The 25233-nt window shown below is 39.2% G+C and overlaps 2 protein-coding genes across 4 annotated transcripts; one reads left to right on the top strand and one right to left on the bottom strand.

The window, feature by feature from the left end:
* Positions 1 to 473: 473 nt before the first annotated feature.
* LOC112572969 (gelsolin-like protein 2) lies at positions 474 to 13819 on the bottom strand. 3 transcript variants are annotated; one of them, XM_025252990.1, is made up of 14 exons: positions 13701 to 13819; positions 8952 to 8994; positions 8595 to 8675; positions 7936 to 8009; positions 7211 to 7285; positions 6525 to 6596; positions 5582 to 5709; positions 4942 to 5050; positions 4256 to 4366; positions 3948 to 4034; positions 3305 to 3393; positions 2950 to 3028; positions 2725 to 2820; positions 474 to 2165 (listed from the first exon to the last, which is right to left on the bottom strand). In XM_025252990.1, exons 2-14 carry the CDS (start codon positions 8956 to 8958, stop codon positions 2067 to 2069), a joined length of 1107 nt encoding a protein of 368 aa, XP_025108775.1. In that variant the 5' UTR covers positions 8959 to 8994; positions 13701 to 13819; the 3' UTR covers positions 474 to 2066. The 3 variants fall into 3 exon arrangements, with proteins under 3 accessions (XP_025108775.1, XP_025108777.1, XP_025108776.1); XM_025252992.1 differs by having other exon boundaries at positions 13628 to 13759; XM_025252991.1 differs by lacking the exon at positions 13701 to 13819 and adding an exon at positions 11085 to 11265.
* A 4099-nt stretch (positions 13820 to 17918) lies between these two features.
* LOC112572074 lies at positions 17919 to 21847 on the top strand. Its single transcript, XM_025251599.1, has 3 exons — positions 17919 to 18155; positions 18446 to 19943; positions 21228 to 21847. The coding sequence occupies exons 1-2, from the start codon at positions 17919 to 17921 to the stop codon at positions 19265 to 19267; spliced, it is 1059 nt and encodes a 352-aa protein (XP_025107384.1). The 3' UTR covers positions 19268 to 19943; positions 21228 to 21847.
* The last annotated feature ends 3386 nt before the right edge of the window (positions 21848 to 25233 follow it).

Here is a 25233-nt window from a genome sequence, read left to right as displayed (position 1 = left end):
CAGAATAATTTGGAAAAAGTGATATGCTGACTCCATCTAAACGTAGGAGGCTTAAACATGTTCTTAATATTTATTTCTCAATGTTCAAACAGGACAGTTTTTATGTCTGATCCCTAGTTCCAACCGTTTTTCTCACTCTACGTCTATTAATAGTTTTTTAAAATAGTGCTGAGTGGACTGCCAAGACTCATCACAAGATCTTACCTTTTCTATGTGTGATATACAGTAACTGTTACTTGGTGTTAACTTTGTTCATTCTTTAAAATTATCAAAATAAATGTACTATTTTTAACCACTTCAGTCTTTTTGTATGCATGCTTGTGTGGTCACCTGCAATCAAGTAAGGACATGGATATGTACATTCTTTTGCAGCTGTGGGTGCATTCTAATATTCTTATCAAGATCTATTCTCCATTACTTATTTTATTTCAGTAAAGTACAAGAACAATTGTCAGAAAGGCAGATTGAATATGCACAGTTTTAAAAACAGTTTGCATTTTATTTCAGTTGCCAATGCAGAAGTGACTAAACTATGCGTTTTATTATTCTTTGCTCATCCACAGAGGCTCTGTGGTTTTTCAATGGTTTGATAAAGCTGTAAAGATTGAAAGATATCCAAGTACCGGTCCATCAAGTTGTAGCTTGTGGCTCTATGCTCCACTGGGGCGATTAGGAACAACAAGAACTGTCCGTCAACCATTTTGTAAAACTTGGAGAGCCTTAGACATCACTATGGGCAACTATGTACAAGCTACTCTTGTATTCAGATTATCTTCAGTAAAACTGTCTTAGAATCAAAAAGTACAAAATAAAGTTTAAAATCGCATGAAACATAAACCCCTAAAAATGCTTTATATTTCATTGAACACATATATACCATTTTTGTTCAATTGGTCATTTTTCAGCATTATAACAGCTGCACAATAAAGCCAAGAACTTTAAAAAAAGCAAATAAAACCACACTGAAAGCATAAAATGAGTACAATAAGACTAGGGATAAAAATAGGTGTGATTAAATGTAACACTTTCCCATGGATAATGCTTCGCGTAAAAACAAAATGTCAAAACATGGATAGTGCTGCATGGATACAATGGTGCATAGAAATCATCAAACAACAGTACCCATTCACATTCACTGAGACAGTGCTTACTACAAGGTTAGAAATTAAGCTATAAGCAACACCTTATCAAAACAGGAATTCTTTAACCTTTCTTATTGCAGGTGATCAGTTCTGTTTTTGTAACCAGTAAGAATCAGCACTGACCAAGCTGTTTAGTGTTGACACAATTTTTGTTCAAGGCTAACTAAAGACTTTCATTTGCCACAAATCAAAGCAGGTATGCCAGCGGTTGTAACAGTACACCTATTCACATGCAAAATATTGTATAAAACAGACACCTTCAAAAATCTTATGTTAATGATGTTTTATGCACCATTATAAAGCTATATTCTTATTCTATTAAAACAATTATTCATTCTAATAATTTGGAATGTTGATAAAAGCTTATTCAACTGACATGGTGGGAGCAAGTCATGGTTTTTCTTTAACAGAAGAGCTGAGAGACACTAGTCAAAATACAAGCGGTAATCAATCTGTTTAGCAGTCATTTTGCAGATAATGTCAAAATATTACACAAGTTAGGTAGTTTATCTTCTCACAGGAGCTCATGATCTAAAAGCCACTTTCCTTCTTCATTTACCAGATTTCATACATGTTCACTTGTAGTCATAAAATTAGAGTTAATTGCTGATTAAAAAATTTCTAATATTTTGCTATGTAATGGTCATTTTATACTTAAGAACAACTACAAACTTGCATGGTCAGAAATACATATCAATATCTGTAAATACATGTACATGCATGTGTCTCTGCTTGTAAAAATAATATTCATTTTGATAATCACTCAAAAAAGATATTTGTTCCTCTGAAATAAAAAACAACTGCCTTGTTGTCATGGAAGAAATAAAGAGAATATACACCAAATAAAAAAAACATCTACTTTAGGGTTAGTTTGCTGACATTCAATATAAAAAAGGCAACCATACATGCATGATGCCCTGCTCTTCAGCAGACAGCTATGGCCTGGAAGAAGACATGTGGTTCACGTCCTTCAGCATAGCAAGAAACAGGCACGAGAGGATGATCAGTCTTCTGGAGGTAACACTGCAAAAAGAAGAATCTACCTCAGAACAAGTAAACCTCCCTTGGTAACTTCTTCATTTGTTAAAATGACAGAGGGGAGAAACTGGAGAGCCAGAAAAAGACTTCTGATGTTAGTCTTGGACAGAGGTGCCACTTCCAAGAGAAATTAGATGCACAAGCCATGATCTAAGCCCCTCAGCACCCTATCCTTACAAATAAATTTTACCATTGCAATGCAGGACTGCCATTCCCATACATACATAAAGAAATACTATAACAAAGTAACATTCTATTGCTTTTCAAAATATTCTCTCCTAATCATTTTACACACACTATATCCAAGTCTTTCTGCAATGCTTTAGTTAGAGTGCTACCAGGCATGAACATGTGCTATCAGGGATTCCAAAGTTTAAAGAAAATAAAGCAGCTATTAGCCTCCTCATGTCCAGTCACAAACATTTCTTAAAATCTGATGTCAAAGAGAAAAAGAAAAAGAAAGAAAATCACTCATCCTATAGTAAATGGTTTGAACCTTATCAGCAAGCACCACAACATGCAATAAAAGGAGATTTATTCTTACATGAGCATACTGCATGGCATTCTTCTTTTCTCCTTCAGATGTGCCACGACCAATCCACACATAACAGCTTTTCTTTGCGTCAATGATGAACACATCCTGGGGTTCAAATAATTAGTCTCCATTTAGTGATTTAGGTCTTTCCACATGCAAGAACAGAAACAGACACACACACATGCATGAGCGCACATAAGCACACACACACAACTAAAGTAAAGCAGATGTAACCTTTGTGTCGAGGTCATTCTTATCCACAGATCCTCTCTTCTCTTTGCGGAAGGTCATTTGACCACTGGCATCTGACAATCTGTTGATAATATTTTAAATGTAAAACTTTAGCCCTGCATGAAGACTGGTTCAAACTTTAAAAAAAATTGCTTATACACTGTTTTGTTTAAAAAATATACTGAAATCTAACTTCAATAACTTTAATCACATCAGAAGAGAAACTAATAAAACCAATAACCTGCACCATGCACTACATTTTTATACTCAGTACTCTCCCTATCTCTTTCATTCATTCTAGAAGGCAGATTAAGGAAATCAAATATTACTTCTTTCTTGAACCTCTCTAAGTTATTACCTATAAAGTTCTGTCTCCTTGTCCTTAGCCACAAAAGCACTGTCATCATCATCATCATCTTCATTAGTCAAGGCCTTGTAGAACTCATGCTGCAAAGAGAATGTATTGCCTTATAAAATTCAGTTATCTAATTGCCTTGACTGCAAGATCTTTCTCTTTTACTTTAATGCTGTGTTGTTGAGGCATGTTATACTTGCTATGTTTATTTTCTTTGTTACTTTTGCTCTATGTCCCATTTGTGCATGTTTTGCTTTCGTAAACATACAGCTTATTTTCAAAGTGGTAAAATTTGCTCTACAAATTTATTTATTATTAGTTCAATGTGCACAACCAATGTAATGTTAAAGATACAATGAAGACTGTGTCACAAAAAGACAGTTTTAACTTCACGAAATAAAGAAACCTTATGACCTGGTATTATCTAGCCAGAAAGTGAGTGAAAGGGGAAAATGGCATTTATGCTGGCTGGCAACTAAAGCTATATCATGGTAAAGTAGCCGGTCCTGTAAGCAGGTGCCACAGAAAGACTAGCATGCCTTAGACAACCAATCCTCATTGTGTTGGTGACGTGCTAGCTGTTGCACCACTGATTTATCTTTCATATTATCCAGCAGTACAACACCTAATAAAAATGCATTCTTACAGAAGGTTCAGTAGAAGATTCTTCCAAAACCTCTGTTCTGGGGCGGCCACTTCTTTCAGAGTCCAGTGCTTGTACATACTGCATGGCCTGCCAAAATGAAGCCAACAAAATCACTGAATTTGTTCACTAATATCAAATTGTACCATTAAAAGTGGATAACTGATTAAAATAATGGAGTGAGTGAAATTATATCTGGAACTATAATCATGCACATGCATCTTTTACCTGTTTGCAGGGCTATATAAAAACAAGGATCTGATATAGCAACACAAAAATCAACCCTGTCTTATTTGATTACTCTCACTTACTTTGAAGCGTTCATCTTTGTTACTTCCATTGCCATTCCACTGGTAAAGTGTGTTGCCAAGGTCAAGGATGAAGACATCATCTGATTTTAGACGCCTTTTACACAACGGCACCTGAGCATTCAATGATTATATTTTATTCAGCTAGTCATTTCTTTGATAATGAACCACAGATAAGAGTCATCCTCTTTTTTGCATGTGTACTTTCTCAACACTTAATTTATAAGGCTCAAGTGGCATGTTCTACGATGTCTTTTTTTTTTTTTTCTTTTTTTTTTTTTAAAATTGCTGATTTGTTTTTGAATTTTATTTGAATTTTGCTAGGTGCCATTTATAGATTTCATGTTTCTTTCAGGACTGTGCATCAATGTAATATAACCAATCAAGCGATGTCTTTCAAGAACAACATATAAATCCAACAAAGAAGAATACAGATTTAGCATGACAGCACAGAGACAAGTATAATACTTACATGGTAACAGGTACAATTATATTATGCTATTTAGTATTCTACTTGGCCAAAGTGCTTCATAAACTGTATATTTATGCACCATTCAAATCAGATACTGCATTGCACAGACTGGTTCCTTTACCTTTGAATCAAACAGGTAAAGTGGAGCAACATGCATTACACAATTTCAGGCTGAAATCTGAAAAAGGACACACTGTGCCATGTACTATTTACTCACTTCCTTCACTTCAATGTTTTTACGAGTCCCACAAAAGTGAAGCAGTCTAGGTTTGTACTCTTCTGGTTTAACGTGGCGGAAACCACTTTCTGCTCCACCACTCATGATGCTATAACAGAAGTGTCACAGAATCCTTCATAGCAGAGAAAATGACATATTTTCCAATTAAAGCACATTAATGGAATACAACTAATAATAATATAAAGTACATAATGTATTTTCATAGCATACATAATGTATAAAAAGCTCAATGCAAATAAAGAATACAATCTGATGGTTAAACTTATCTAGCAAGCAGACTCGATCTGCCCTTAGTCAATGGTGACGACATAAGCATTTCTAAAACAAAATTCATACAAGCTTTCATAATTAGAGAAATTCCAGTAACAGAAGATTTGCCTCAATCAGCCAGGCCCAGCTGTTTCTCTTTAATTTCTTTAACCCCAGCTGACGCCATTTTGACTTGCCCCCAAACATGTAAGACAATGGTCCAACTAGCATGCTAACATATTTTTTTTTTATCCTTTTTCCTAGACTTATGAGACAGTTTAGATGAGAAGGTGCCAGCAAAAATTCATACAGAATACAAAAAATTTTCATACTTAAGTCCATAAAAAGCTGTACATCTGAATATGCTCACGTGATGGTCTTGAAGTAAGATCTGAATAGATCAGACTCAAATCCCTGGACCTCGCGATGTTGAATAGGCACATCATTTAGGTATGTGTCTAGTTCCACAGTCTTGTAAGCAGCTGTACCATACTCATCCTTAAACAAAAAAGAGTCTAATAATTAAATTTTATTAACTTTACCATTTTGGACAAACCTATTTAATAAAATCCCAAATTTAATGCAACAAAACTTGAAAATTCAGTTGGTGTTCATATTTTTTAAAACACCTAGAGAATTAATAGCATTAAAGACCAAACTTAATGATTTGCATTTCTTTACAGGTTTGGTGAAATATATTTACTCTGTAAATTGTAGCAGTGTACATGCACACTGTATGATAAATATTTGCCTCTGCTGGCCTCCTGGACACCAAGAGCAGAGGACAACTGGAATAGGGCACCAGCAACAATAAACAACACCTTCCTCTCTCATATATTCCCACAGTTCAAAATCGCCTACAGGTGAAAGCATTTTTCTCTTCTAAAACATAACTAAAATGCAATAAACAAAAGCGGAAAAAATATTGACTGCCCTGTAGAAGTCCTTTCCTTCTTTGTTTAATCCTCTTCAAGTCAAAACCCACTGCAAGACATCCAAATAAGGATGAAACCCATCTGCATGAGTCTGAAGCCACTGTCACAAGTGTGACATTGAAAGCACCAAATTATCAGCAAGTAAGAGGGGGGAAGAGGTGGGGAAGGACAAGAAGGCTGCACAGAAACAGCAAACATTTCCCAAAGGAAACAACAAAGATGTATTGCCACCCAGCTGAATGGTCCCTCAGCAAACTCTAGCAATTTTGACACACAGAAAAGCATGTGTTTAACGTGGTGAAATATTGACACCATGAGAATTAAGTAATGCAATGTATTTCTTCAGTAAAGCTTTTACAGTCTCAGATCTGCATTTACCTGTGTGCTTTCTTGTCCAATCCAGAAGTGAATATCATGCTGTAACTCTTCCCCTCCTGGCTCCTTGTAGGTCTGAAAAAAAAAGACTAAATTCTTTGACCATTCAAAAATACCATAGAGCTGTGTATCCACTACTGAAAAAAAATAATCTTTTCTTTGTTTAAGCAAGTATATATCTCAGAATACTACATCTTTTAAAAATTAAAAAGACTTGTTCTATGCACACTGGAACATCTACGGCACATCAGAGTCCTGGAACTGTTATTTCTTTGTGTGGGTAAACAGATCTGCTTAGCAAAGTCATGAATCCATCAAGCTATTTTACAGACAGTAAAGCAGGTGGTGGGGGGAATGTCTCATTTATCAATGCATCATGTCCTGAAATGATTTTTTGTGTAACTGTCTCTACATTTATTAGTGCATCACTATACATGCAGACACGTGAATATCCACCTAACATGCCATATATATGTTCTTTCCTTACTAGTAATGTACTACCATAATTCTTTGGATATTTTTTTCTTTTAAAAAAAAACGAAAAAATTTGTAAAGGTTGGTAGCTCTTAATGTAGTCTTTTTAATGTCTACTGACTTTAACTTATTCTAACCAAGTGACACTTTATTAACAAAATACTCCCATGTATTTTAATCATCCAAATTTAAAACAACTGCAATAAAATACTCACGTTCATAACAATATACGAATCTCCAGAGTAGAATTTTCCATACTCTTCCTTTGGCCAGCTTGTCACTTTAAATTTCTGCAAAAAAAAAAAATATTAAGAGTCAAAATTTCAAAGGTTACTTTGTCTTTTCATTTTTGTTCTTTCCTTTTTTTTTGGGGGGGGGGATATTTTTCTTGTAGGGCTCAGTATTAATTTATGCAATTCAGAACTTAAGTGTTGTTTAAAATATTGCACAAAAGCAGTTCACATACTGTGATTATCCTAACACTGCAAAACATGTTTTATGATGGCTGGGCATGTTGTAAACACTGCTAGAACATATTTTAAATATGAATTCTTTAAGAGGGGGAACACACTTTTGAGTAACAGCACAGCTACAAATACATGTAAGTATATTGTTTCACATTTAACATCCAGTTTTATCTATAATAGCTTTATAAACTCGCAATCTAATGTCTACTTCCAACTGTTCCAGAAAACAAATGTCATTTGCTGCAAGAATATTATCTGTATGTTCGACCCAACCCCAAAAATAAAGAAAAAATTCTTGATGCCTATTAGAGTTAATGTGCTACTGAACATAAATCTAAAACCTGGTATATGAAATGATTACAGAAGCAATAAAATTATTATGAGGAATTTTAAACAATGTATATGCTAAAATCTGGAAGCAGTTTTTTTTAAAACTATTCTAGCAAGATTACAACATCTGTACACATCCTTACCACAATTCGCCAAATCTGAAGTCCTGGTTTGCGACCAGCTCCTTTCCAAGCCTCTTCAGTAGATGCAGATGCCTCTAATTTATGGAAGAGCAAAATAATTGATTAGGATAGAACTCAGTGAACTCCCTTTACAATTGCACCCTCTACATTGCGTGCTAATCAAGCAAGAAAAGTGCTGTAACTAAAATACAATAAACATAGGCGATACTGAATTTGTTAAGAAAGCTTATGTTATGGAGCTTTTATGTATCTTAAGTATGGTGAGATAACATGTACATTTGCTTTAGTTGTAAGTACACACACACATTCATGTTTTATTTTCTATATTTGTTACATATGATATCGAAATGTCACCAGTTCATGTATTCAGAACTACCTCAAAAAAAAGATGAATGGTGATGAAAAGACGAAGGCAAAGTAGGCAAGAGAATGTTGTCAGATACAGGCAGGCAATGAATTCAAGGAGGACAATCAAGGTTACTGTTCAGCCCATACCTAAACAGTGTTATCATACTTGAGGCTCCATCTTCCCCCACTCCAAACCATACAGCCCCCCCCCCCTCGTTATAACATTATCTTGTAACACTTGACACAGAAGCAACTCAATAACACTATAAACATTTTTAAATCTTGGGCTGCCAAATTAAGTGAAAACTTACTTTTAATGTTTCGCTCCAGCTCTGATCCAAACAGAGCAAGATTTGAATCTTTCCATTCATATTTTTTTGGTTTGATTAGTCCTGTACACAATCAAATAACCATTAACAAGGCAAAATATTAACTCAGATGCTTCATAAACTCAAAAGCAGACCTTTTAAATATGAAGTAAAATGATATGTACATTATTAAATTTAAAAGATAAGGAATAACACATGTGTGATAACAGAAAATGTTATAAAATTCATACATGTGTGTGTGTGTGTATATATAGGTGCTAAACTACACCCACAATGATGGCAAATAAATTTCTATAAAAAATTTTCTCTGATCTATTTTTTAAATTAGCATACACTTACCTGTCATTTTTAGATGGCAATTACCTTGTATTTAGTATAAAACCTGAAAAAAAACCCACTTTCATTAAATATGCTGAATGTTTATTGCATATCGGGAAGAAAGAATTACTGACCTGATAAACCCAGTTAATACACTAATATAATCAACATAATTTAGTCATCAACTCCCATCTCTCTGTACATAGTTTCAATAATTTTAGTGCTTTTATTTTGCAGCAAGGTAGTGTTTGAATTTGCTCTAGTTTGATCAAGGGCTAGATTAAAAAAAGAAATAACTTTTTTGCTTATTCTGTTACCTCATAAATAAAGCTCTCATTTGTCATAATAAAATAATAAAAGGTCAAATGCCATAATGTGTGATGCAAATACAAGTTTCACCACCATGCCACAAGAATAGCACATAAATCTTGATAAAATCCAGATCATATTTGCATCTATATATATACACAGAATATCTCTGGCTCCAACTAACAACATTGGCCCCACTTTTTAAGGTTAATACCGATCCCATTCCCCACCCACCCATTCCCACACACAACCATACCTGACATTAGCAGCCCCCACAACCCTTTCACTTCTGTATTTGATAATACTTGCACACTCACTCAGCAGACTACTTTATGTATTGCACACATCTGAGCTCAGCAACTGTAGATAGTCTGAACTGTTTAACCTGTACGTGTTTGTGACATGGCATAACTTATACGTGCTCTGTCACACAATAAGAAAAAGCACAGTGCACCCAAGTGTTTTATCAAAATGCTCCCCAGTCCTTAAGACCAAATGAAGAGCCAGATTTAGCAGGTTGAGAACACAAGCAGCAAGGTGAAAGGCAAGTAGCTATCTACTTCTGTCTTCTATTATCAGTAAACTGACAGCGTAATCAAGATTACATTGCTCATTAGTCTAGCTGAAACACATACTTTGCATTTTTTCCTGCAAATATTCAGAATTTATTATTATTATTATTCATATTATAAACTACACATCTAGTTGTGTGTACTGACCAATTTGGTCTGTTCAGTGGTTACTATAAACAGAGATTCACTTACTGGCTGAATGGAAACAGAAAACAACAATGGCAAAAAACAAAACTTAAATCTTGAGAAGTTATAAGCTCTCCTTTGTAGCTCCACTGTCTTTATGGTGGCTAATGTGTTTGTGCATGTGAGAAACAGGATATACTGTAAAGGAAGCTAAGCTTTAAATCTAAGCTTATGATACATCTTTTCAGAGCGAGTTCACTGTGAACCTGTCCTGATCATAAGCGTGCATATTGTGTGTCTGTAATTTATTTTGCGCATGAGTGGGTGTATGTTGTAGAAGTGAGCGTGTTATATGTGAATACGTGTGCATGGTTGTTGCATGGTGATTCAGTCTGTATATTATTTATGTAAAGTAATATGAGCAGCTGACTGGAAAAGTGCTACATATATCCTCATTAATCATTATTAAGGTTTTGATAAAGAGGTCAACAGGTCAAAATTGTGATTTACAGAGCAATATTGCAGTCCTGAATCTTGTAAGGCAAGTTTTTGAAAAATGAAACTGATAAAACAATAAATATTGGTTAATTGGCTGGTTTATCTGACAGAAAGTGCTTGCTCTTATTATGATGATTGTGCAATATTGCACAAATTAACGAGGCCAGTGTAGGAGGAAGTGTATAGACTTCCAGGTTGACGCATCAGGTCTAAACTCGATAAACCATAATCCTTGATAATGGTGAGAAACAATTTATTAAGTTTTGTTCTTACCACTGCGCTACCCAAATAGTAAATGTGCATTGATCTACCCTGTTTTTGTAAGGAAATGGTTAACGAAATACAATGTATTATAAGTATGCCATGTATAGTGAGACCAGACACGCGAGTCAACGCTGTACAGCAAGCCAACCACAACACTGATTTATGAACTGTCAACAATCCAATAAATGTTCACTACACGCTTTATATCCACACCAAGGTCAGCGCGGTGTGGAGCTCAAGCTTCCTGATGTCAGTGTTACAATCACTTGTCACTGACCCTGTCACTGAGTCCCAACCGCCGTCCGTGTCAGTCTTGTACTTACTGCTGCTGAGCGTCTTGACACTACTTCAGGTAACTTATAAACACAACATTAAGTATACTCACAGTCTGAGGTAGGTACCCGAGTCGGGAGAGATGTGAGTTCGTGGTGTGCTAGTGTCGGTGTGACGGGATAGGGTAGAATCACGTGACAGTCGATTAGCTTCCCTCAGGTGGCCGGGTGTTGTGCTCACTGAGGTTGCGAAATCCCCAGTCGACTCACAGCTTCCTTAGTTTCGGTGATTGCTTCATGTACATGATAGGCCTCTTTGTTAGGGCGGAGCAGTTTGATATCAGGGCGTTACTCGGCTGGCAGGGGAAGTGAGGGGGCGCAGGCCTGAGGAGGGAGTGGGGGCAGGAGGTCTACCCGGACCCGCGGCTATGAAGGGGCCCGGCCAGTTAGTCATTTGTTTCCTTCTTCTTTTCCCTGTTCCTTTAAAGAAATGTCTGAGGAAAAACACCCAAGCACCACGCATGCAGATGAGTTTCAAGTCTGCAGTAGACTATTGCCAGGCCTCAGGTAGGTGGGCAGACAGGTAGCGGGCCTGGGGGATTTTTCTATGGAGTGGGGTACTCGATCAAGTTTGATCCCTATCGAGTCATTTGTCCTCATTTAGTGAGAGTTATGTTCATCTACTAAATACTCTATGTTCAAGTGATGTAGATGCTAGTGCACTTGTCCTAATCATGGATGCAATACAAATTCGTGTCCTAATGTTTTCAGTCTACATACGTTACTGAATGAAATGTACATATCTACGTAGATGTTGACAATCGGATAGCCGGCCGGTCGAGTGGTTAGAGCGATGTGTATGGTTAGGACTTAGAAGACAGCCTTTACCTTTTACACAATTGCTCGTGATTCATACAAATTACAGCTGCATACAGTACAATGCAACCATGTTGATCCACAAGGGCAACTCCAGATAGTGCGCAGACTAGTATAATATATAGAGAAAAGCACATATACAGGCTGTTGAAAAATGCGTACAGTTTCTCAATTTTCGTCACCCTTCTAATTTGGAGAAGAACCCCCTTAAAAATAAGAAGGGGGTTGCACACTCAGACACACACACATATAAATCCACAGTAACATATATACAGTATATACAAGTGTGACCTCAGGCTAGTACAAGATGACGGCCAGTAGACTTTATTTATCGAGTAAATGTCACGTTGAGGTGACGATCGGTTCTGCACACATGCAGCCATCGTGTACCTACAGAGAGTATGTCAATACTAAAAACTCATATATACCAACTCGTGATCAAAATACAGAGGATGAGAGAGGACTTTGCTGATGACAAAAGGCTGAACCTACTGAGGATGACAGAGGAGACAGAAAAGAATTGAGTTTCCGTATCAGATACAGTCGTTTCTGGCTCTTACAGAGGATATCCTCATGTTTAATTAGTGTTGATGTCCCATCTAAACTAGTTATTAAAGATAATACCGAGATATTTGTAAGAGACATTATTTTTATATTTAGTTCTATTATTCATTTCACGCATCTAAACGGAATATATATATATATGTCATTAAATAATGCAGACAACTTTCCGAATGACGGAAATAGTTCGCCCCCTTCAATCAACATTGTTCAGAGACACATTACTCTGCGATATCAAGCTAAGCTTTAAAATTCTTTCTTAACAAAATGTTGTACATGTTAAGTATGCCATCAGATCCATCGGGAAAGAGATCAGATAGGTGCCATAAGTAATGCGATCGAGAGATGTGAGAAACGAACACAGATTGAAGGATATTTTCCCTCCTCTCTCTCTCTCTCCCCTCCCCCACCCCCTAAGATAAAAGATATCTAGTTTATCAGGGAACTGCTAGTTTCCTCGAAGGAAATGTGAAGTTTCTGCGGAAGGAGATGTTAAGTTTACGCGGAAGAAGATGGCAGGTTTCCGTTAGGCTGTCTAAAGTCGAGCCCGAGACACAGTGAACCACACTCCACTACACACCGCGGCGCTGACCCCTCGTCTGTCGGGATTCAACCACCGAAAGGAAGAATAACTTGGCTTGGGTGTACCGAAGATTTATGTGCTATTTAAATATTCTCATGCTTCGAATCTTTACAAAAGCTTCCCAGCGAACATAATATCAACACATTTCAAGATTAAAAACAATTATAGATTTATACAATTATTTGAACTTTCTTTCTGTATGCCATTAATAATAAGATTAGTACAAAACTATTTTGAACTCATGGTGGCTGGGGAGGTATTTTTCATTTTACTTCCCTCGCCCAGGATATAATACCTGCTTCCGCCTCCACCGACACATACGACTTTGTTTGATGTACATCATGTGTGTGTAATGAAAACACATAACATTGAAATAGCACGTACATGGCATCTGGTTTACATTTAATTATGTATCTGCTAGATGAAGGTGACGATGAAAGCTTTTGAGCATTTCTGTGCCGGCAGACAGCTCTATGCGCTGTGGCACACACACACCTCACATACATCAGTGCAGGCGCCAGCAGAAAGTGTGTCAGGCAGACCTGAAGACAGCAAAGTGCCTGTGAGAAGTGATGGTGGCAAAGCATCCCAGACATTGGAGCCAGAGAAAGATAAAGAGCAGGCGGCCAAACTTACCCGGTCTGATATAGGTGGATGTCGGCACAATAAGCTACTACACATAAAAGTCTGCGCTCTCTGTGCTTCTCACCTTTTTGTGGAGTTTGTAGCTGCTGTGTACATCGACTGTGACAAGTCCTGTCCGAGCTTCTCCACTCATGCTTGTCGAATCTTGGCTATAAAGGTCACGGTTGAGGAAGTGTTTTACAGTCAGGCTGTCTTTCTGTCATGCATACGGTGGTTGTTCTGTAGTTGGCAGCTTCTACCTTCCACATGCATTCTTAACGGTAAAAAAAAAAAAATGGAGAAAAAGAAAGCAACTCCCAAGACTTGTAATTTCATTGGCGTTTCATTCCTATTGATTCGAGTCTGAGAACGACCCGACCATTAAACCAGTACTGGCAATACTAGTCCTATTGCACCTTGAATTTCCCTTAGTGGATGAATAAAGTTGTATTGCATTGCCGACAGTGGAGTGTTTTGACGGGGTTATGTATTACATATGGCGGTTATACTTAAAACTGACTATAAATCTGTACATTTTATTAGAAGTTTGCATCGATAACTGTAATATTCCATGGGAGAAAAAGCATCAACAGCCAAATTGTTGCTGTTATCATCCTGGTCGTCGTCATCGTCATCATCACTGAGCACCGCTCTTGACATTTACCAAATGAATATGAAAAAAGCTATAATAGCTCGCAACTAGCAAAAGAAACTTAATAAATTAATTAATTAATCTATACGGCACACAATCACGAAAAGAAGTCAGCAAAAGCCTCGATCTCTCTTTCTCTCTTAGTTAATTATGTTGAACATTTCTACTGCCTTAACCAGGAATCTTAAATACTTTTAAAATTTTTCTTTGCTTAAGTTAATTCTGCAGTTTTCCCATTGTGTATCAAAAACTATATACATGTATACAGGCCCGTTCTTAGCCCCCGCGGGGCCCGAGGCAAAGGGCATGTGCGGGGCCCTCACGCCACGATCACACGGTTTTAGTTGGGATCTAAAGTCACTTTTTTCCTCAGGGATATCTCGTCTTTTATCATTGACAGCACGCTGCATTGTGGGTGTCAAGAAAAGAAGCAGTTTAATAATTAAAAAAAAACTTAGACAAACTAAGTTAACATTTGTGCCATAACACATCTATAAACTTTAGGTCCTTCTCATCGTGAAACAAATATACATTACACGAAGCTCATGCTTAGGCGAAAAACAAAAGAAGGTCGGAGACTGAAAGGAAAGATAATGACCTGCCGGCCGATGTGTTATTACATCGTCGGTAGTCGTCCGGACGGTCCGGTGGTCGTCCGATTGTCCCTCTCTTTAGTTGCAGTAGTCGGAGACTCGGAGTCCAGTGGCATTAACTTTCCTCCCTACCTCCTACCCTACAATCCACCCAGCGTGCCGACACCTTCTCGAGCTCAGTTAGACTAACGTAGTAGTAATTTCTTTTTTTTTTTTTTTTTTTTTTTTTTTTTTTTTTGGTGGTGGAGAAACGGGAAAAAAAAAGTTTCAGTAACTAGGAAATAAAGCACTAGACCTCTCGCTTACAGGCTGCAAAGCCAGGGGCGGGGCCCAATCCGCTCAATTCACAGACTGGCCACACCTCAGTAACATACCTTATACCTACCTCTTCACTCAGTTCCAACTTGTCCCCCCCCCCTAGTGGCACATAAATCCAGCAATAGCTCAATGCACGAACGTTCATGCGCGATAAATCCTCGGTGTCCAGCAGCCTTCTGTCTCCAAGCGCGTCCAGCGAGAATGTGATACGGCTGACTACACTTCCATATGCCTAGTTACCATATCAATCAAAAGCGCGGGGCCCTAGGCAGATGCCTCGTCCGCCTGCCCCTAAGCACGGCCCTGTATGCGGGGAACAGACTACTGGAACATCAGGACATGTTGTGCAGCATGCTGAGTATGCCCTTTCAACAACTAACTCTGTATACTCAGTATGATGCGAACCGGGTGACATAAGGCTGAAACTTCTCACAGGCCCAGACAATAGCAAACGATTCTTTCTCTGTTTGAGAATATCGTTTCTACACCTCTGTCACACTTCTACTGGCATAACAGATAACTCTTTGGCCTTCTGTTTGTAATTGTATGAGTATACCACCTATTGCCACTAGAGAAGCCTATATAATAATTTCAGTTTTCCTACCATCTCTGTACTACTGAAAGCCTTTTTCAATGATTGCAAATATTCCTTCTGCTCTTGGTGAAACACAAAATGTGGATGCTTCTTGGTCGTAACGGTTCTGTGAGGGTGGCATGTTTTGGAATAAATCGAGAACAATAATTCACCAGCCCTAAAAAGCTTCGGACATCCCTCACAGTTTCTGGTTAACGAGCATTTAAAATGACTTCCATTTATTCCTTTGCTGGATTTATGCAATTGCAGTTAATTTAAGTCCTAGGAATTCCGATTCTTTCACTCGGAATGAGCATTTCTCTGTGTTTAAAGTCAGACCTGCCTCCTGTAACCTCTGTAGTGTCAGATTTAGGCGTTTGTCATGTTCTTCTCGTGTCGGTCCATGTACAAGAATGTCATCAGCAAGGTTGAATGTTCTCGATACACATTGTATCACATTGTGATACACGATGTATCATTAAACACCCTAAAATAACACTCCCTCTCTTTTATCCCTTCTTGCCTGAGGTTTACACAAGTCAAAACATAACAGTTTGGCACATGATACCTCAACAATAATCTTTTGACTTTATATATAAATATACACTGATTTTGTTTGTAGAATTTTTAATGACAATAACAGCAGGATCGTTTCGATATGTTTTGTATCCGTGTATAAAGAGATGCAGCTACACAAGTTTGCATTAACTATAACAAATGTTACGATCCTAGTATGAACAATTAACTACTAATTTCTAGTATTATAAAAACTTGAAAAGTAATCAGTATCTGTTTGCATCGTCCTGAATAGTGTAATTTATTGATAATTATTCTTTCTTTTTTAAAAGATGTAACTGTCAAGAAAAGTCTAATGAAAAAAGTGACCAATTTTGTTGTAAATTGTATTTACACAATAACTTGTTATTACTATACAACTGATTACTAACACAGTGACGGTGTCCTTCAGGTTTGTTATTAAGTTACTGTACTACCGGTAAGTGCAAATGTATGTTTGATACCCGTTTGTACGAAATTTGTGGAGTATGAGTCTTGTTGTAGGTATCGAGATCCGTACGCGTTTCAACACACAAAACAACGATTCCCTGAGGCTGTCCACAAGATGTTAATAAGTTGCTGGGATGGCTCAGGATTTACAGATTGCAAAACACATTTGCATAAATAATAGCTCACCTGTACACAATACTCTATCGGCGACACACAGCTAACGATGTATACAATGTTCATCTCCGGGGCACTTCCTACATCAATCACACTTAGTCAAATAACTCTTAATCTCAACTCTTATCATCTATGTATGAAAAACACACGCCTCTCACAGTTCTGTTCGTCAACACAAAGTTCTAATTCTATCATCTCATTTGTAATCGTTGACTGCTTCACTTACAGTCAATTGTTGGCGACACGAAGCCAGCAGTACACCAGTCCTCACACTGCTGGGTGTGTCACCCGAGCCAACCGAGGATTTCTTGCAGTTTCTTCAGTCTGATTAGCAGCAACTTTTTTCCAAGCAAAGATTCTGTAAAACGGGATGGACAGTGACATGCACGCATGACGAAAACTCGAGAAGACATTGTAGAGGCTTCATCGGATGATTGTATTAAGGAGTACTCAGCATACATTTCGCGTCAGTATTTAAGTTTCTTCAGATTATTACTTTCTAAAGGTTACATTACAAATCTCTCTAGTATATAAATGTGTAGAGGGCCGGTAGTCCAGCGCGCTCAGGATATAACCACACGCTGCATTCTGCAGCCATTGTGCACTTTTTCCCGCTGACAAATAATCCTGCTCTCAGCGCCAATTGATGTAACCACGTGGTGTGTGGTGAGGGGAGTCGAACAGTGAGCACAACAGTCCAGCACTCAAATCAGAAAGGCAGCCTGTCAGCAGTTGCACAATTCTTTTAATGCCAATAGATCCACAGTCACGGCTACGTCACTTGTCTCGCGCCTTCTCTTCGCAGTTTTCTCCCCTGTCCTTGCGTCTCAGCTCTGCCCTTGTATACCTCTCGGGTGGGTACCTTTTCGCGGTCTTATGCATCAGCACTATTCCCGCATGCATCAGCATTTTCTGCCTAACAAGCGCTGGACTACCGGCCCTCTACATCCTCCTGCCAGACGGCGAGTTCTGATGTTCCCTCATGACATGATAGACACGCCAGAAAAGATTTTGGATGTTTTGAGAGAGGCATACGGCGAGCGGAGAGATGTTATAGACATTATCACCAGTTTTTATAACCGCCGACAGCAGAGTGAGGAGGCGGTCATCGAATATGCTGCGACACTGAGAAATTTACAGGCGAAAGCAAATCGCCTGCTGAGCGACGCCATCTCCAGTACACACCTGGCGACACGCTTTGTGAAAGGACTTAAACACAGCCAGGTCTGACGTGAAACATCCAGACAGCTGGCTGACCATGGGTCTTCTTTTGTCGATCTCCTTAAGACGGCCCGACGTGCAGAGAGAGAGGAGATGTGTAATGACAGGGAGGATGAGATAGATCGTCTGACTGCACGAGTCACACAGTTGGAGATGGAGGCGACCTCCCGGCTTCACACGACACAGCAACGTGATTTCCCCTTCGAGGCTGATCGTCAGCACAAACAGAAATGTATGCGACGACAGCAGACAAGACAACTGGGCGGCCAGCGACCAGCACCTCCCCATGACAGCGATGGTGGAGGGGCAGAAGGCGAGGTTTCTGCAGGTGGTTCAACGTGGCAAAGGGATGGGGATTCATCACACCTGATAATGGCGATCAAGACGTCTTTGTCCACCATTCAGTTATTCACAAGGCAGGCTTCCGCAGCCTATGCAAAGGTGAATTGGAATTTGAACCCAGACTGTCATACAAGAGCATTGAAGCCACGTTCGTCTGTGGTATCGGAGTAGTGAAATGCCGAGTCAGTGATCGCCGGCCGATTCCAAAGGAAAAGTTTCAAAGCAAGCCGGTGCAACTACAACAGCGACAACCACAACGACGGCAGAGCCAAGCAGAACTGCAACAGGACAGATTCCATGGGCGGAGCGGCCGGAGTACCTGTAATACCACCAGCCGGCCAGTTGTTGATGACAGTGCTGTGTACACAGTCAGGCCCCTTGTTGACGGCCATGCACTGACCCTCAAAAGCGACAACAGAGCAGTGAAGTCGTCTCTGCAGTTAGAGGACAGTCAACTGCCGGAGACACAGAATTGTCAGGACTACGACAGTGACCAAGAAACTCCGTTCTGGTATGGTACCCTTCCACCCCATCAAGCGAGAACTATAGTGATACCAAAAGTGACAGTGCCTGTGGTGCCAGATGTTGTACCAGAAGCGACAGTGTGTGTGCTGCCAGATATGACAGTACCAAAAGTGACAGTGCCTGTGGTACCAGATATGACAGTGCCTGTAGTTCCAGATATGACAGTGCCTGTAGTGCCTGATATGACAGTAACTGTGATTCCAGACTGCAGTATCCCAGCCGCACAAATCGCAGCGGTTTGCTGTTAGACAGGCAAAAACCTCACATGTGTAGAAAACGGTGTGTGACACTATTCATTGATACTGTAGATAACATAGATGTGTTGTAAGCTTTGATTAGTTTGTTTTGATATTTTGTTTATTTTCTTCTTGTTTTGCCACGGCTGAGCCTACGAAATGTCATTGACAAGAATGACACACGAGACATTGACGGAATGCCTGCCCTTATCATATATGCCTCAGCAGCAACAGATGTTCTGTAGAAGTTTAAAGTATTGGCGGTCCCTCGTAAGCATATTAGGCGAGCTTGTATACCAGCCCTAGTATTGCTAGCAAAAGCTCATCAGCGAGGGCGGTGTTAGAGAAAGAGTCGGCGGGGATGTAGAGGGCCGGTAGTCCGGCGTTGTTAGGCAGAAAATGCTGATGCATGCGGGAATAGTGCTGATGCATAAGACCGCGAAAAGGTACCCACCCGAGAGGTAAACAAGGGCAGAGCTGAGACGCAAGGCCAGGGGAGAAAACTGCGAAGTGAAAACGCGAGACAAGGGACGTAGCCGTGACTGTGGATCTATTGGCATTAAAAGAATTGTGCAACTGCTGACAGGTTCCTGCCTTTCTGATTTGAGTGCTGGACTGTTGTGCTCACTGTTCGACTCCCCTCACCACACACCACTTGGTTACAAATGCAAGGAAGCTCAACTTTCGCGTCAGTAAAAACACTTTTAATCTGATCAGTAAAGGCTTCAAAGAACATGGAGACCCCCAGACATTCAGCACTTAAGTGTGCTGTGAGTATGGTACCTACTCTGTCAACTACCTTTTATTTATCGTGGCTTTACCTACTGGTAATGTAGAAACAGATCGTTTAAGTGACATGAGGATACAATGTAAGCTTGTAAAACAAGTGGAATGATTCGTTAAGTCTCTGGTTAATCAATCAATGACATTTCTTTGACATCATAGAGACGAAGTAGATTGACTTCAATGAAGAGCGTTTTATCTTGAGTGATTGACAGGTGATTGATGACCACCTTAATGCACCAACAGCATTAGAAATAGGGCCGATACCTCCTTCGCACCTTCATGTACAGCTGGATGAAATAAAATCAAATTTATCAATCCTATTGCTGATCGCAAAGTTCGTTAGTTATTCAGCGATTACTGTTCCATGTGTGTGTTTGTTAAGTCTGCTTGATGAGCCATGTGTTTAGGCCGATGGTGAGTGTAAAGCTCACGATGCCATGCCGTAGTCTCTTTCTAAACCCTAAACAGTTTGCTAATACTACTGAACTAACTTGAACCAGTCTTGACAACTGTATCCTATATAGTATATACTTTTAACTGTCCTCAGGAATAGAATGAGAATATGTATTCATAATGTTTTCAAGTTATTCAAATTAAAAGTATTTAACTTTAAATTTCTTAAAACAAAAAGTATTTTTGTCTGAATATAGGTACTGTAACTGAGTACAGTTCAGTTTTAGTTCTATTCTCTTCTTGCTTCCTACTCCTCTTTTATCTCTCCCTTCCCTCTCTCTCTCTCACACACACACACACGCACATACACACAAGAGCAAAAGTGATAAAGTTTAAAGAATTGAAATATTAAACAGATATTTGAGAGAGAATTAGTTTAGGAGCGCATAAGTGTTAAGTGTGTTCGCTTTCTCCCGACTAAAGTGCTAACCACTCTGCTGAAACTGTAGTCAGACAGGAAAGACGCAAAACAACTATCTGAAGGGTCCTGTCGGTAAGATTATGGTATTATTTCACTTCAAGATCTTACAATCAGTTTATGTCATCGCTTGTAATAGTCCTTGCTACACTCATGTAATTAAGTGAGAAGTAAGGGGTAATTAAGTGAGAAACGAATCCTCTCTTGTATTCTCTTGTATTGCTCTCGTGCTCTGTAAATGTAACTAAATAAATTCTTGAAACGTTTGACCGTCGCCACAGCCTTATCACAAGCCTTGAGTATCGCTTTCAACAGGAAAGTGCTTCCACCTTGAGGCAATTTCAAACTAGAGAGAGGGACAGGAAGGGATGAGGAAATCAGAAGACCCGGAGCTATCTCCCGACGCCAGTCCCGCGGACAGGTGACACATACAGAGCGTGTCCCGAGACGGGATCTGAACCCTGTGAGTTCACGAGCCTCATCCCCCGGACTATGTTTTGTGATATCTGTGCTTTATTTCAAGCGATTGTCGCTCAGTGGGGTGTTGGCCTTTAACACCTGAATCTTATACGAGAAGCGTGTTATGAAGATAATGTGTTCTGAGTGCACACGTGTGTTGTGTTTGAGAACGTTTGTCTTGGTGGTCACGTGGTGCTACTGGTTGAACACTACTACACCTGCTGGCAACACGTTTGTGGAAAGTCATCAATGACACTGAGAATATTTGTGGACTTTCTGTATACTTTAATATCAAAGACTCGAGCTCTCTGACAGTGTGGTATACAGAAGTCATTTGTAAATTGCATAACAGGAGTTGATCAACAATATATTGTATGGCTATATAAGCCAGGAATGTGTATACAGTGTACCTTTAGTTAATAAATATGCTAGTATAACCTTAAGTTATACAAGTATCTCTGAAATAGGAGTGTATTAGTATAAACAGTAAACTGATATACAGTACAGTAGTGAGAATTGTCTCACCTTTCTAGAGGAGTTATGTTTCCCTCCCTATGATTACAGCCAGAGCGGTACGGTTGTAGATTTTTGACAAATATCACAATTTTAACAAAAGGCATTCTTTTGCGGATTACTTTGCTTTGCTTACAACCCTATGTAAAAAACTTTCTTTCATCCGCATCCAGGTTTACTTGTCACATTTTCTAAAGTTTAGTGATGCTTTGACACTAATTGCGGCATTGATGTACAGTGTATTACAATAACAGACTACGCTCTCCACCACTAAGATGTAGTTAAACTATACAGACTTTAGCATTGAGATGTAGTTAAACAATGCAGATGTTATCATGGAGCATTAGCTAAACAATACAGATGTTATCATGGAGCATTAGCTAAACAATACAGATGTTTTCACTGTGACCAAGCTAAACAATAAAGACATCGCTCAGACCTACCCTTTGATGTTTAAATACTAGATTTTGTTGTTGCCTGTGCTATCATCCTCTTACGACATGCTGGTAACTCGTAATCAAGCGTACGTGTAAACAAATCAGTAATTATGAAAGTTCTGTTCGTTTGCTGATGGAGTTGCTCCCTCACTTCTGGTCACAGCGTTTTTTTGCGATTTTTTGTTATTAAATCCGGTTCTTTACTCCTCCTCTGGCGCTTCTTCTCCACTGCAGGAAAGAATCAATTCAGGGTTTCAAGTAGTTCTCTAAGGCAGTGGTTCTCAAAGTATTTCGGACCGCGGACCACTTTACTTAAGTAAAAAATTTTATGTGGACCACCAAGGCCTAAAAATCAGTCTGTACTATGAATTTCAAATTTAAATTTCCGCATTTGTTTCATTACAATTCAAAACTAAATGTCCTTCTGTGACAGTAGTATAGTAATAAGTTGACACAAAAAAGACCTCGTTATTTGTAATTAAAATGTTACTGCGAGGAATGCATCACTTTAAACATCACTTTGCTGACATATGACGACTGTCAGCCGCGGACCACCTGACCTATGTCCGCGGACCACACTTTGAGAACCACTGATCTAAGGTTTAAATTATACCTAAATTGTAATTATTTCTTAGAAGGACAAGAAAGGTAAAAACAATGCAGCACAGGTAAAGTCGAAAGTGAAAACATCAAATGTTGCCTTCAATTGACAACGTGTCTTGTTTTCCTGTATTTTGTTGTCTTTTACACGGGAACCTACTTCGTTGGTTTGTAACTCACAAACTTTTAAGCAGCTACCCAACTTTTAGACGTGTGCGATGAGGTTTTTAAAAAAGTCTGCATTTAAAACAAGACAGTTCTGTAAGACAGTGTCTCTGTGTCTCCGTACACATCTACCAGACATATCCCCCGTCTCTGTATACACATCTGTTTGCTAAGCCCAAATACATGATATCGAGTCTTTGGTGCGCCTTTCCGTCTGTCAGTCCAATGGACATCATGAACTGGTCATGTAGACGTTTGACCCTCCATCTCTTTACCCTTCTGTCAGTCCCACCATCTCTCTGTTTTTCAAATACATGTCGTTTGAAAGTCATATTTTCTGACTAGTAATGTCCACTTACCCCTCTGCGTCTTCTGACCTGCAACAGCAGATATAAACATTCGCACTTTCTTCAAAAACATAAACATTGAAATATGAAGTAAAATGCCTTAGCTTCTCATGAAGAGAGGAGAACAGCACAGTTGATGTACATTTTAATAGGTTTTTAAATTTACGACAGCTCCGATAAAACTGTAAGAACAGCACAACGCATCTCTATTTTTTTTTTTTGTTTCTCTCCTTAACAAAGACGGAAATTTCTCTTTCTTGGAAGCTCTCATAAATAATAGACTAAAAAGATAAAATAAAAAAGTCAAACAGTCAGTTACACAACCACACTCAGTGGCATCGCAACTGATTAAAAGACTTGGGGAAAGATTTCTTCTTGGAGACTAGTTGTTTCTATTGGCAACCAGAGGGTAGGATTTGGAAATGGTGACGACGGGTTATGATGGTCTGTGACATGGGAAGCTTTGTTTGTTTCCTTATCTATACTCGTACCTCAGTTTTGCAGGCACCTGACATTTCAAAAGCAAACTTTACTTTGAATAAATTTTCTTGAGATCATCAAAACTGTGCTCCATCGTCACAGGGAGCGTTAATGTCGCTACTTTCCAACTAAATAATGTGCTTTGTCTTCAGCAGTTTCCCTTGACAGGTGTGTCCTGTCTTACACGTACTAGCAATAAAGTCGCCAGTGAAATACATTTCTCTCACACTGTCTTTCTGTCTTTTCTTAGGAAGTTGTATTAGTCCTACCATTCTTCTCTACCTTTAACTTTGTTAGCAGTTGGATCTGTCGTCAGACGATGTCATAAACTATTCAAGATTTACACTAATTACTTACTTTTCGGCGCTTTCGGTATTTGTGGCTTCCTCCTCTTCTGCGTCATCTTCACTGCAGTAGGAAAAGAAATCGCAAGTTAAGACAATGTTATCAATATGGTAAATGAACGTAATTTCAGAAGCATTTTACAAGAAATGATATTAGCTTTCCATACGCAGATAATGTATTCCACTTTAATGTAAAAGCATTGTCACATAAACTAAGAAGTGTGAACAGATGTCTTGAAATATAAATGCCATATAAGTATACAGTAAATGTGACCCTCCACGACGAAATGAGTCTTAAGTCGGAAATTTGAGATTTGACTATTGCATATTTTAAAAAGTACAGGTTCTGAACTTTCTTTTCATACCAACGTTGTTCCTCTAGCCCTAAAACTGAGTGAGTTATGAAGGTTTGAAGTGTGAAAGTTAGATGGCGGGTTCAAAGGTTAGCGTCAAGATGGCCGACTGTGACGGTAAGGGGGTGGAGGGGCTCGGGCAGTGCTCACACCTGGTCTAGTGTGACTGGGGTGACCGTAGCGGCCAGCGAGGATCGATCTATCGAGCTACCGAGGGGCTATCGATCGAGCGGCGGCTGTTATTTGTGGATTTTGTGGATTTCAGTGAATTTATGTCACTGAATCGCTGTTGCTGCTTTTGCTGCGGAGCCGCTGCTGCTGCTGTGTTTGGGACTGCTACCTCAGTAGAACTGCTGCTGCTGTGGTTAGCAGCTGACGTAGGTTTGCTGAAGGTTCCACGCCGATTCTGCTACTGCGAGCGGTGGATATCGCCGAGCGGACGAGAGGTTTGTGGGAAAGAACAAGCAGAGCCGGCGATAAGGTGGAAAGCATCCCATCCAAGCCTCGGAGAGTGTTGAGCAACCCTCGTACCTGTCAGTGACGACAACCCACCGACTACGGGGAGGGCCGCCGCTGTCGTCTTTAAATCCGTGCAGCGAGTGGAGTGTCGAGGACACCGATGA

Source organism: Pomacea canaliculata, linkage group LG9 (genome assembly GCF_003073045.1).
Source record: "Pomacea canaliculata isolate SZHN2017 linkage group LG9, ASM307304v1, whole genome shotgun sequence".
NCBI classification, from domain to species: domain Eukaryota; kingdom Metazoa; phylum Mollusca; class Gastropoda; order Architaenioglossa; family Ampullariidae; genus Pomacea; species Pomacea canaliculata.
This window is presented reverse-complemented; position numbering and strand designations above follow the sequence as displayed.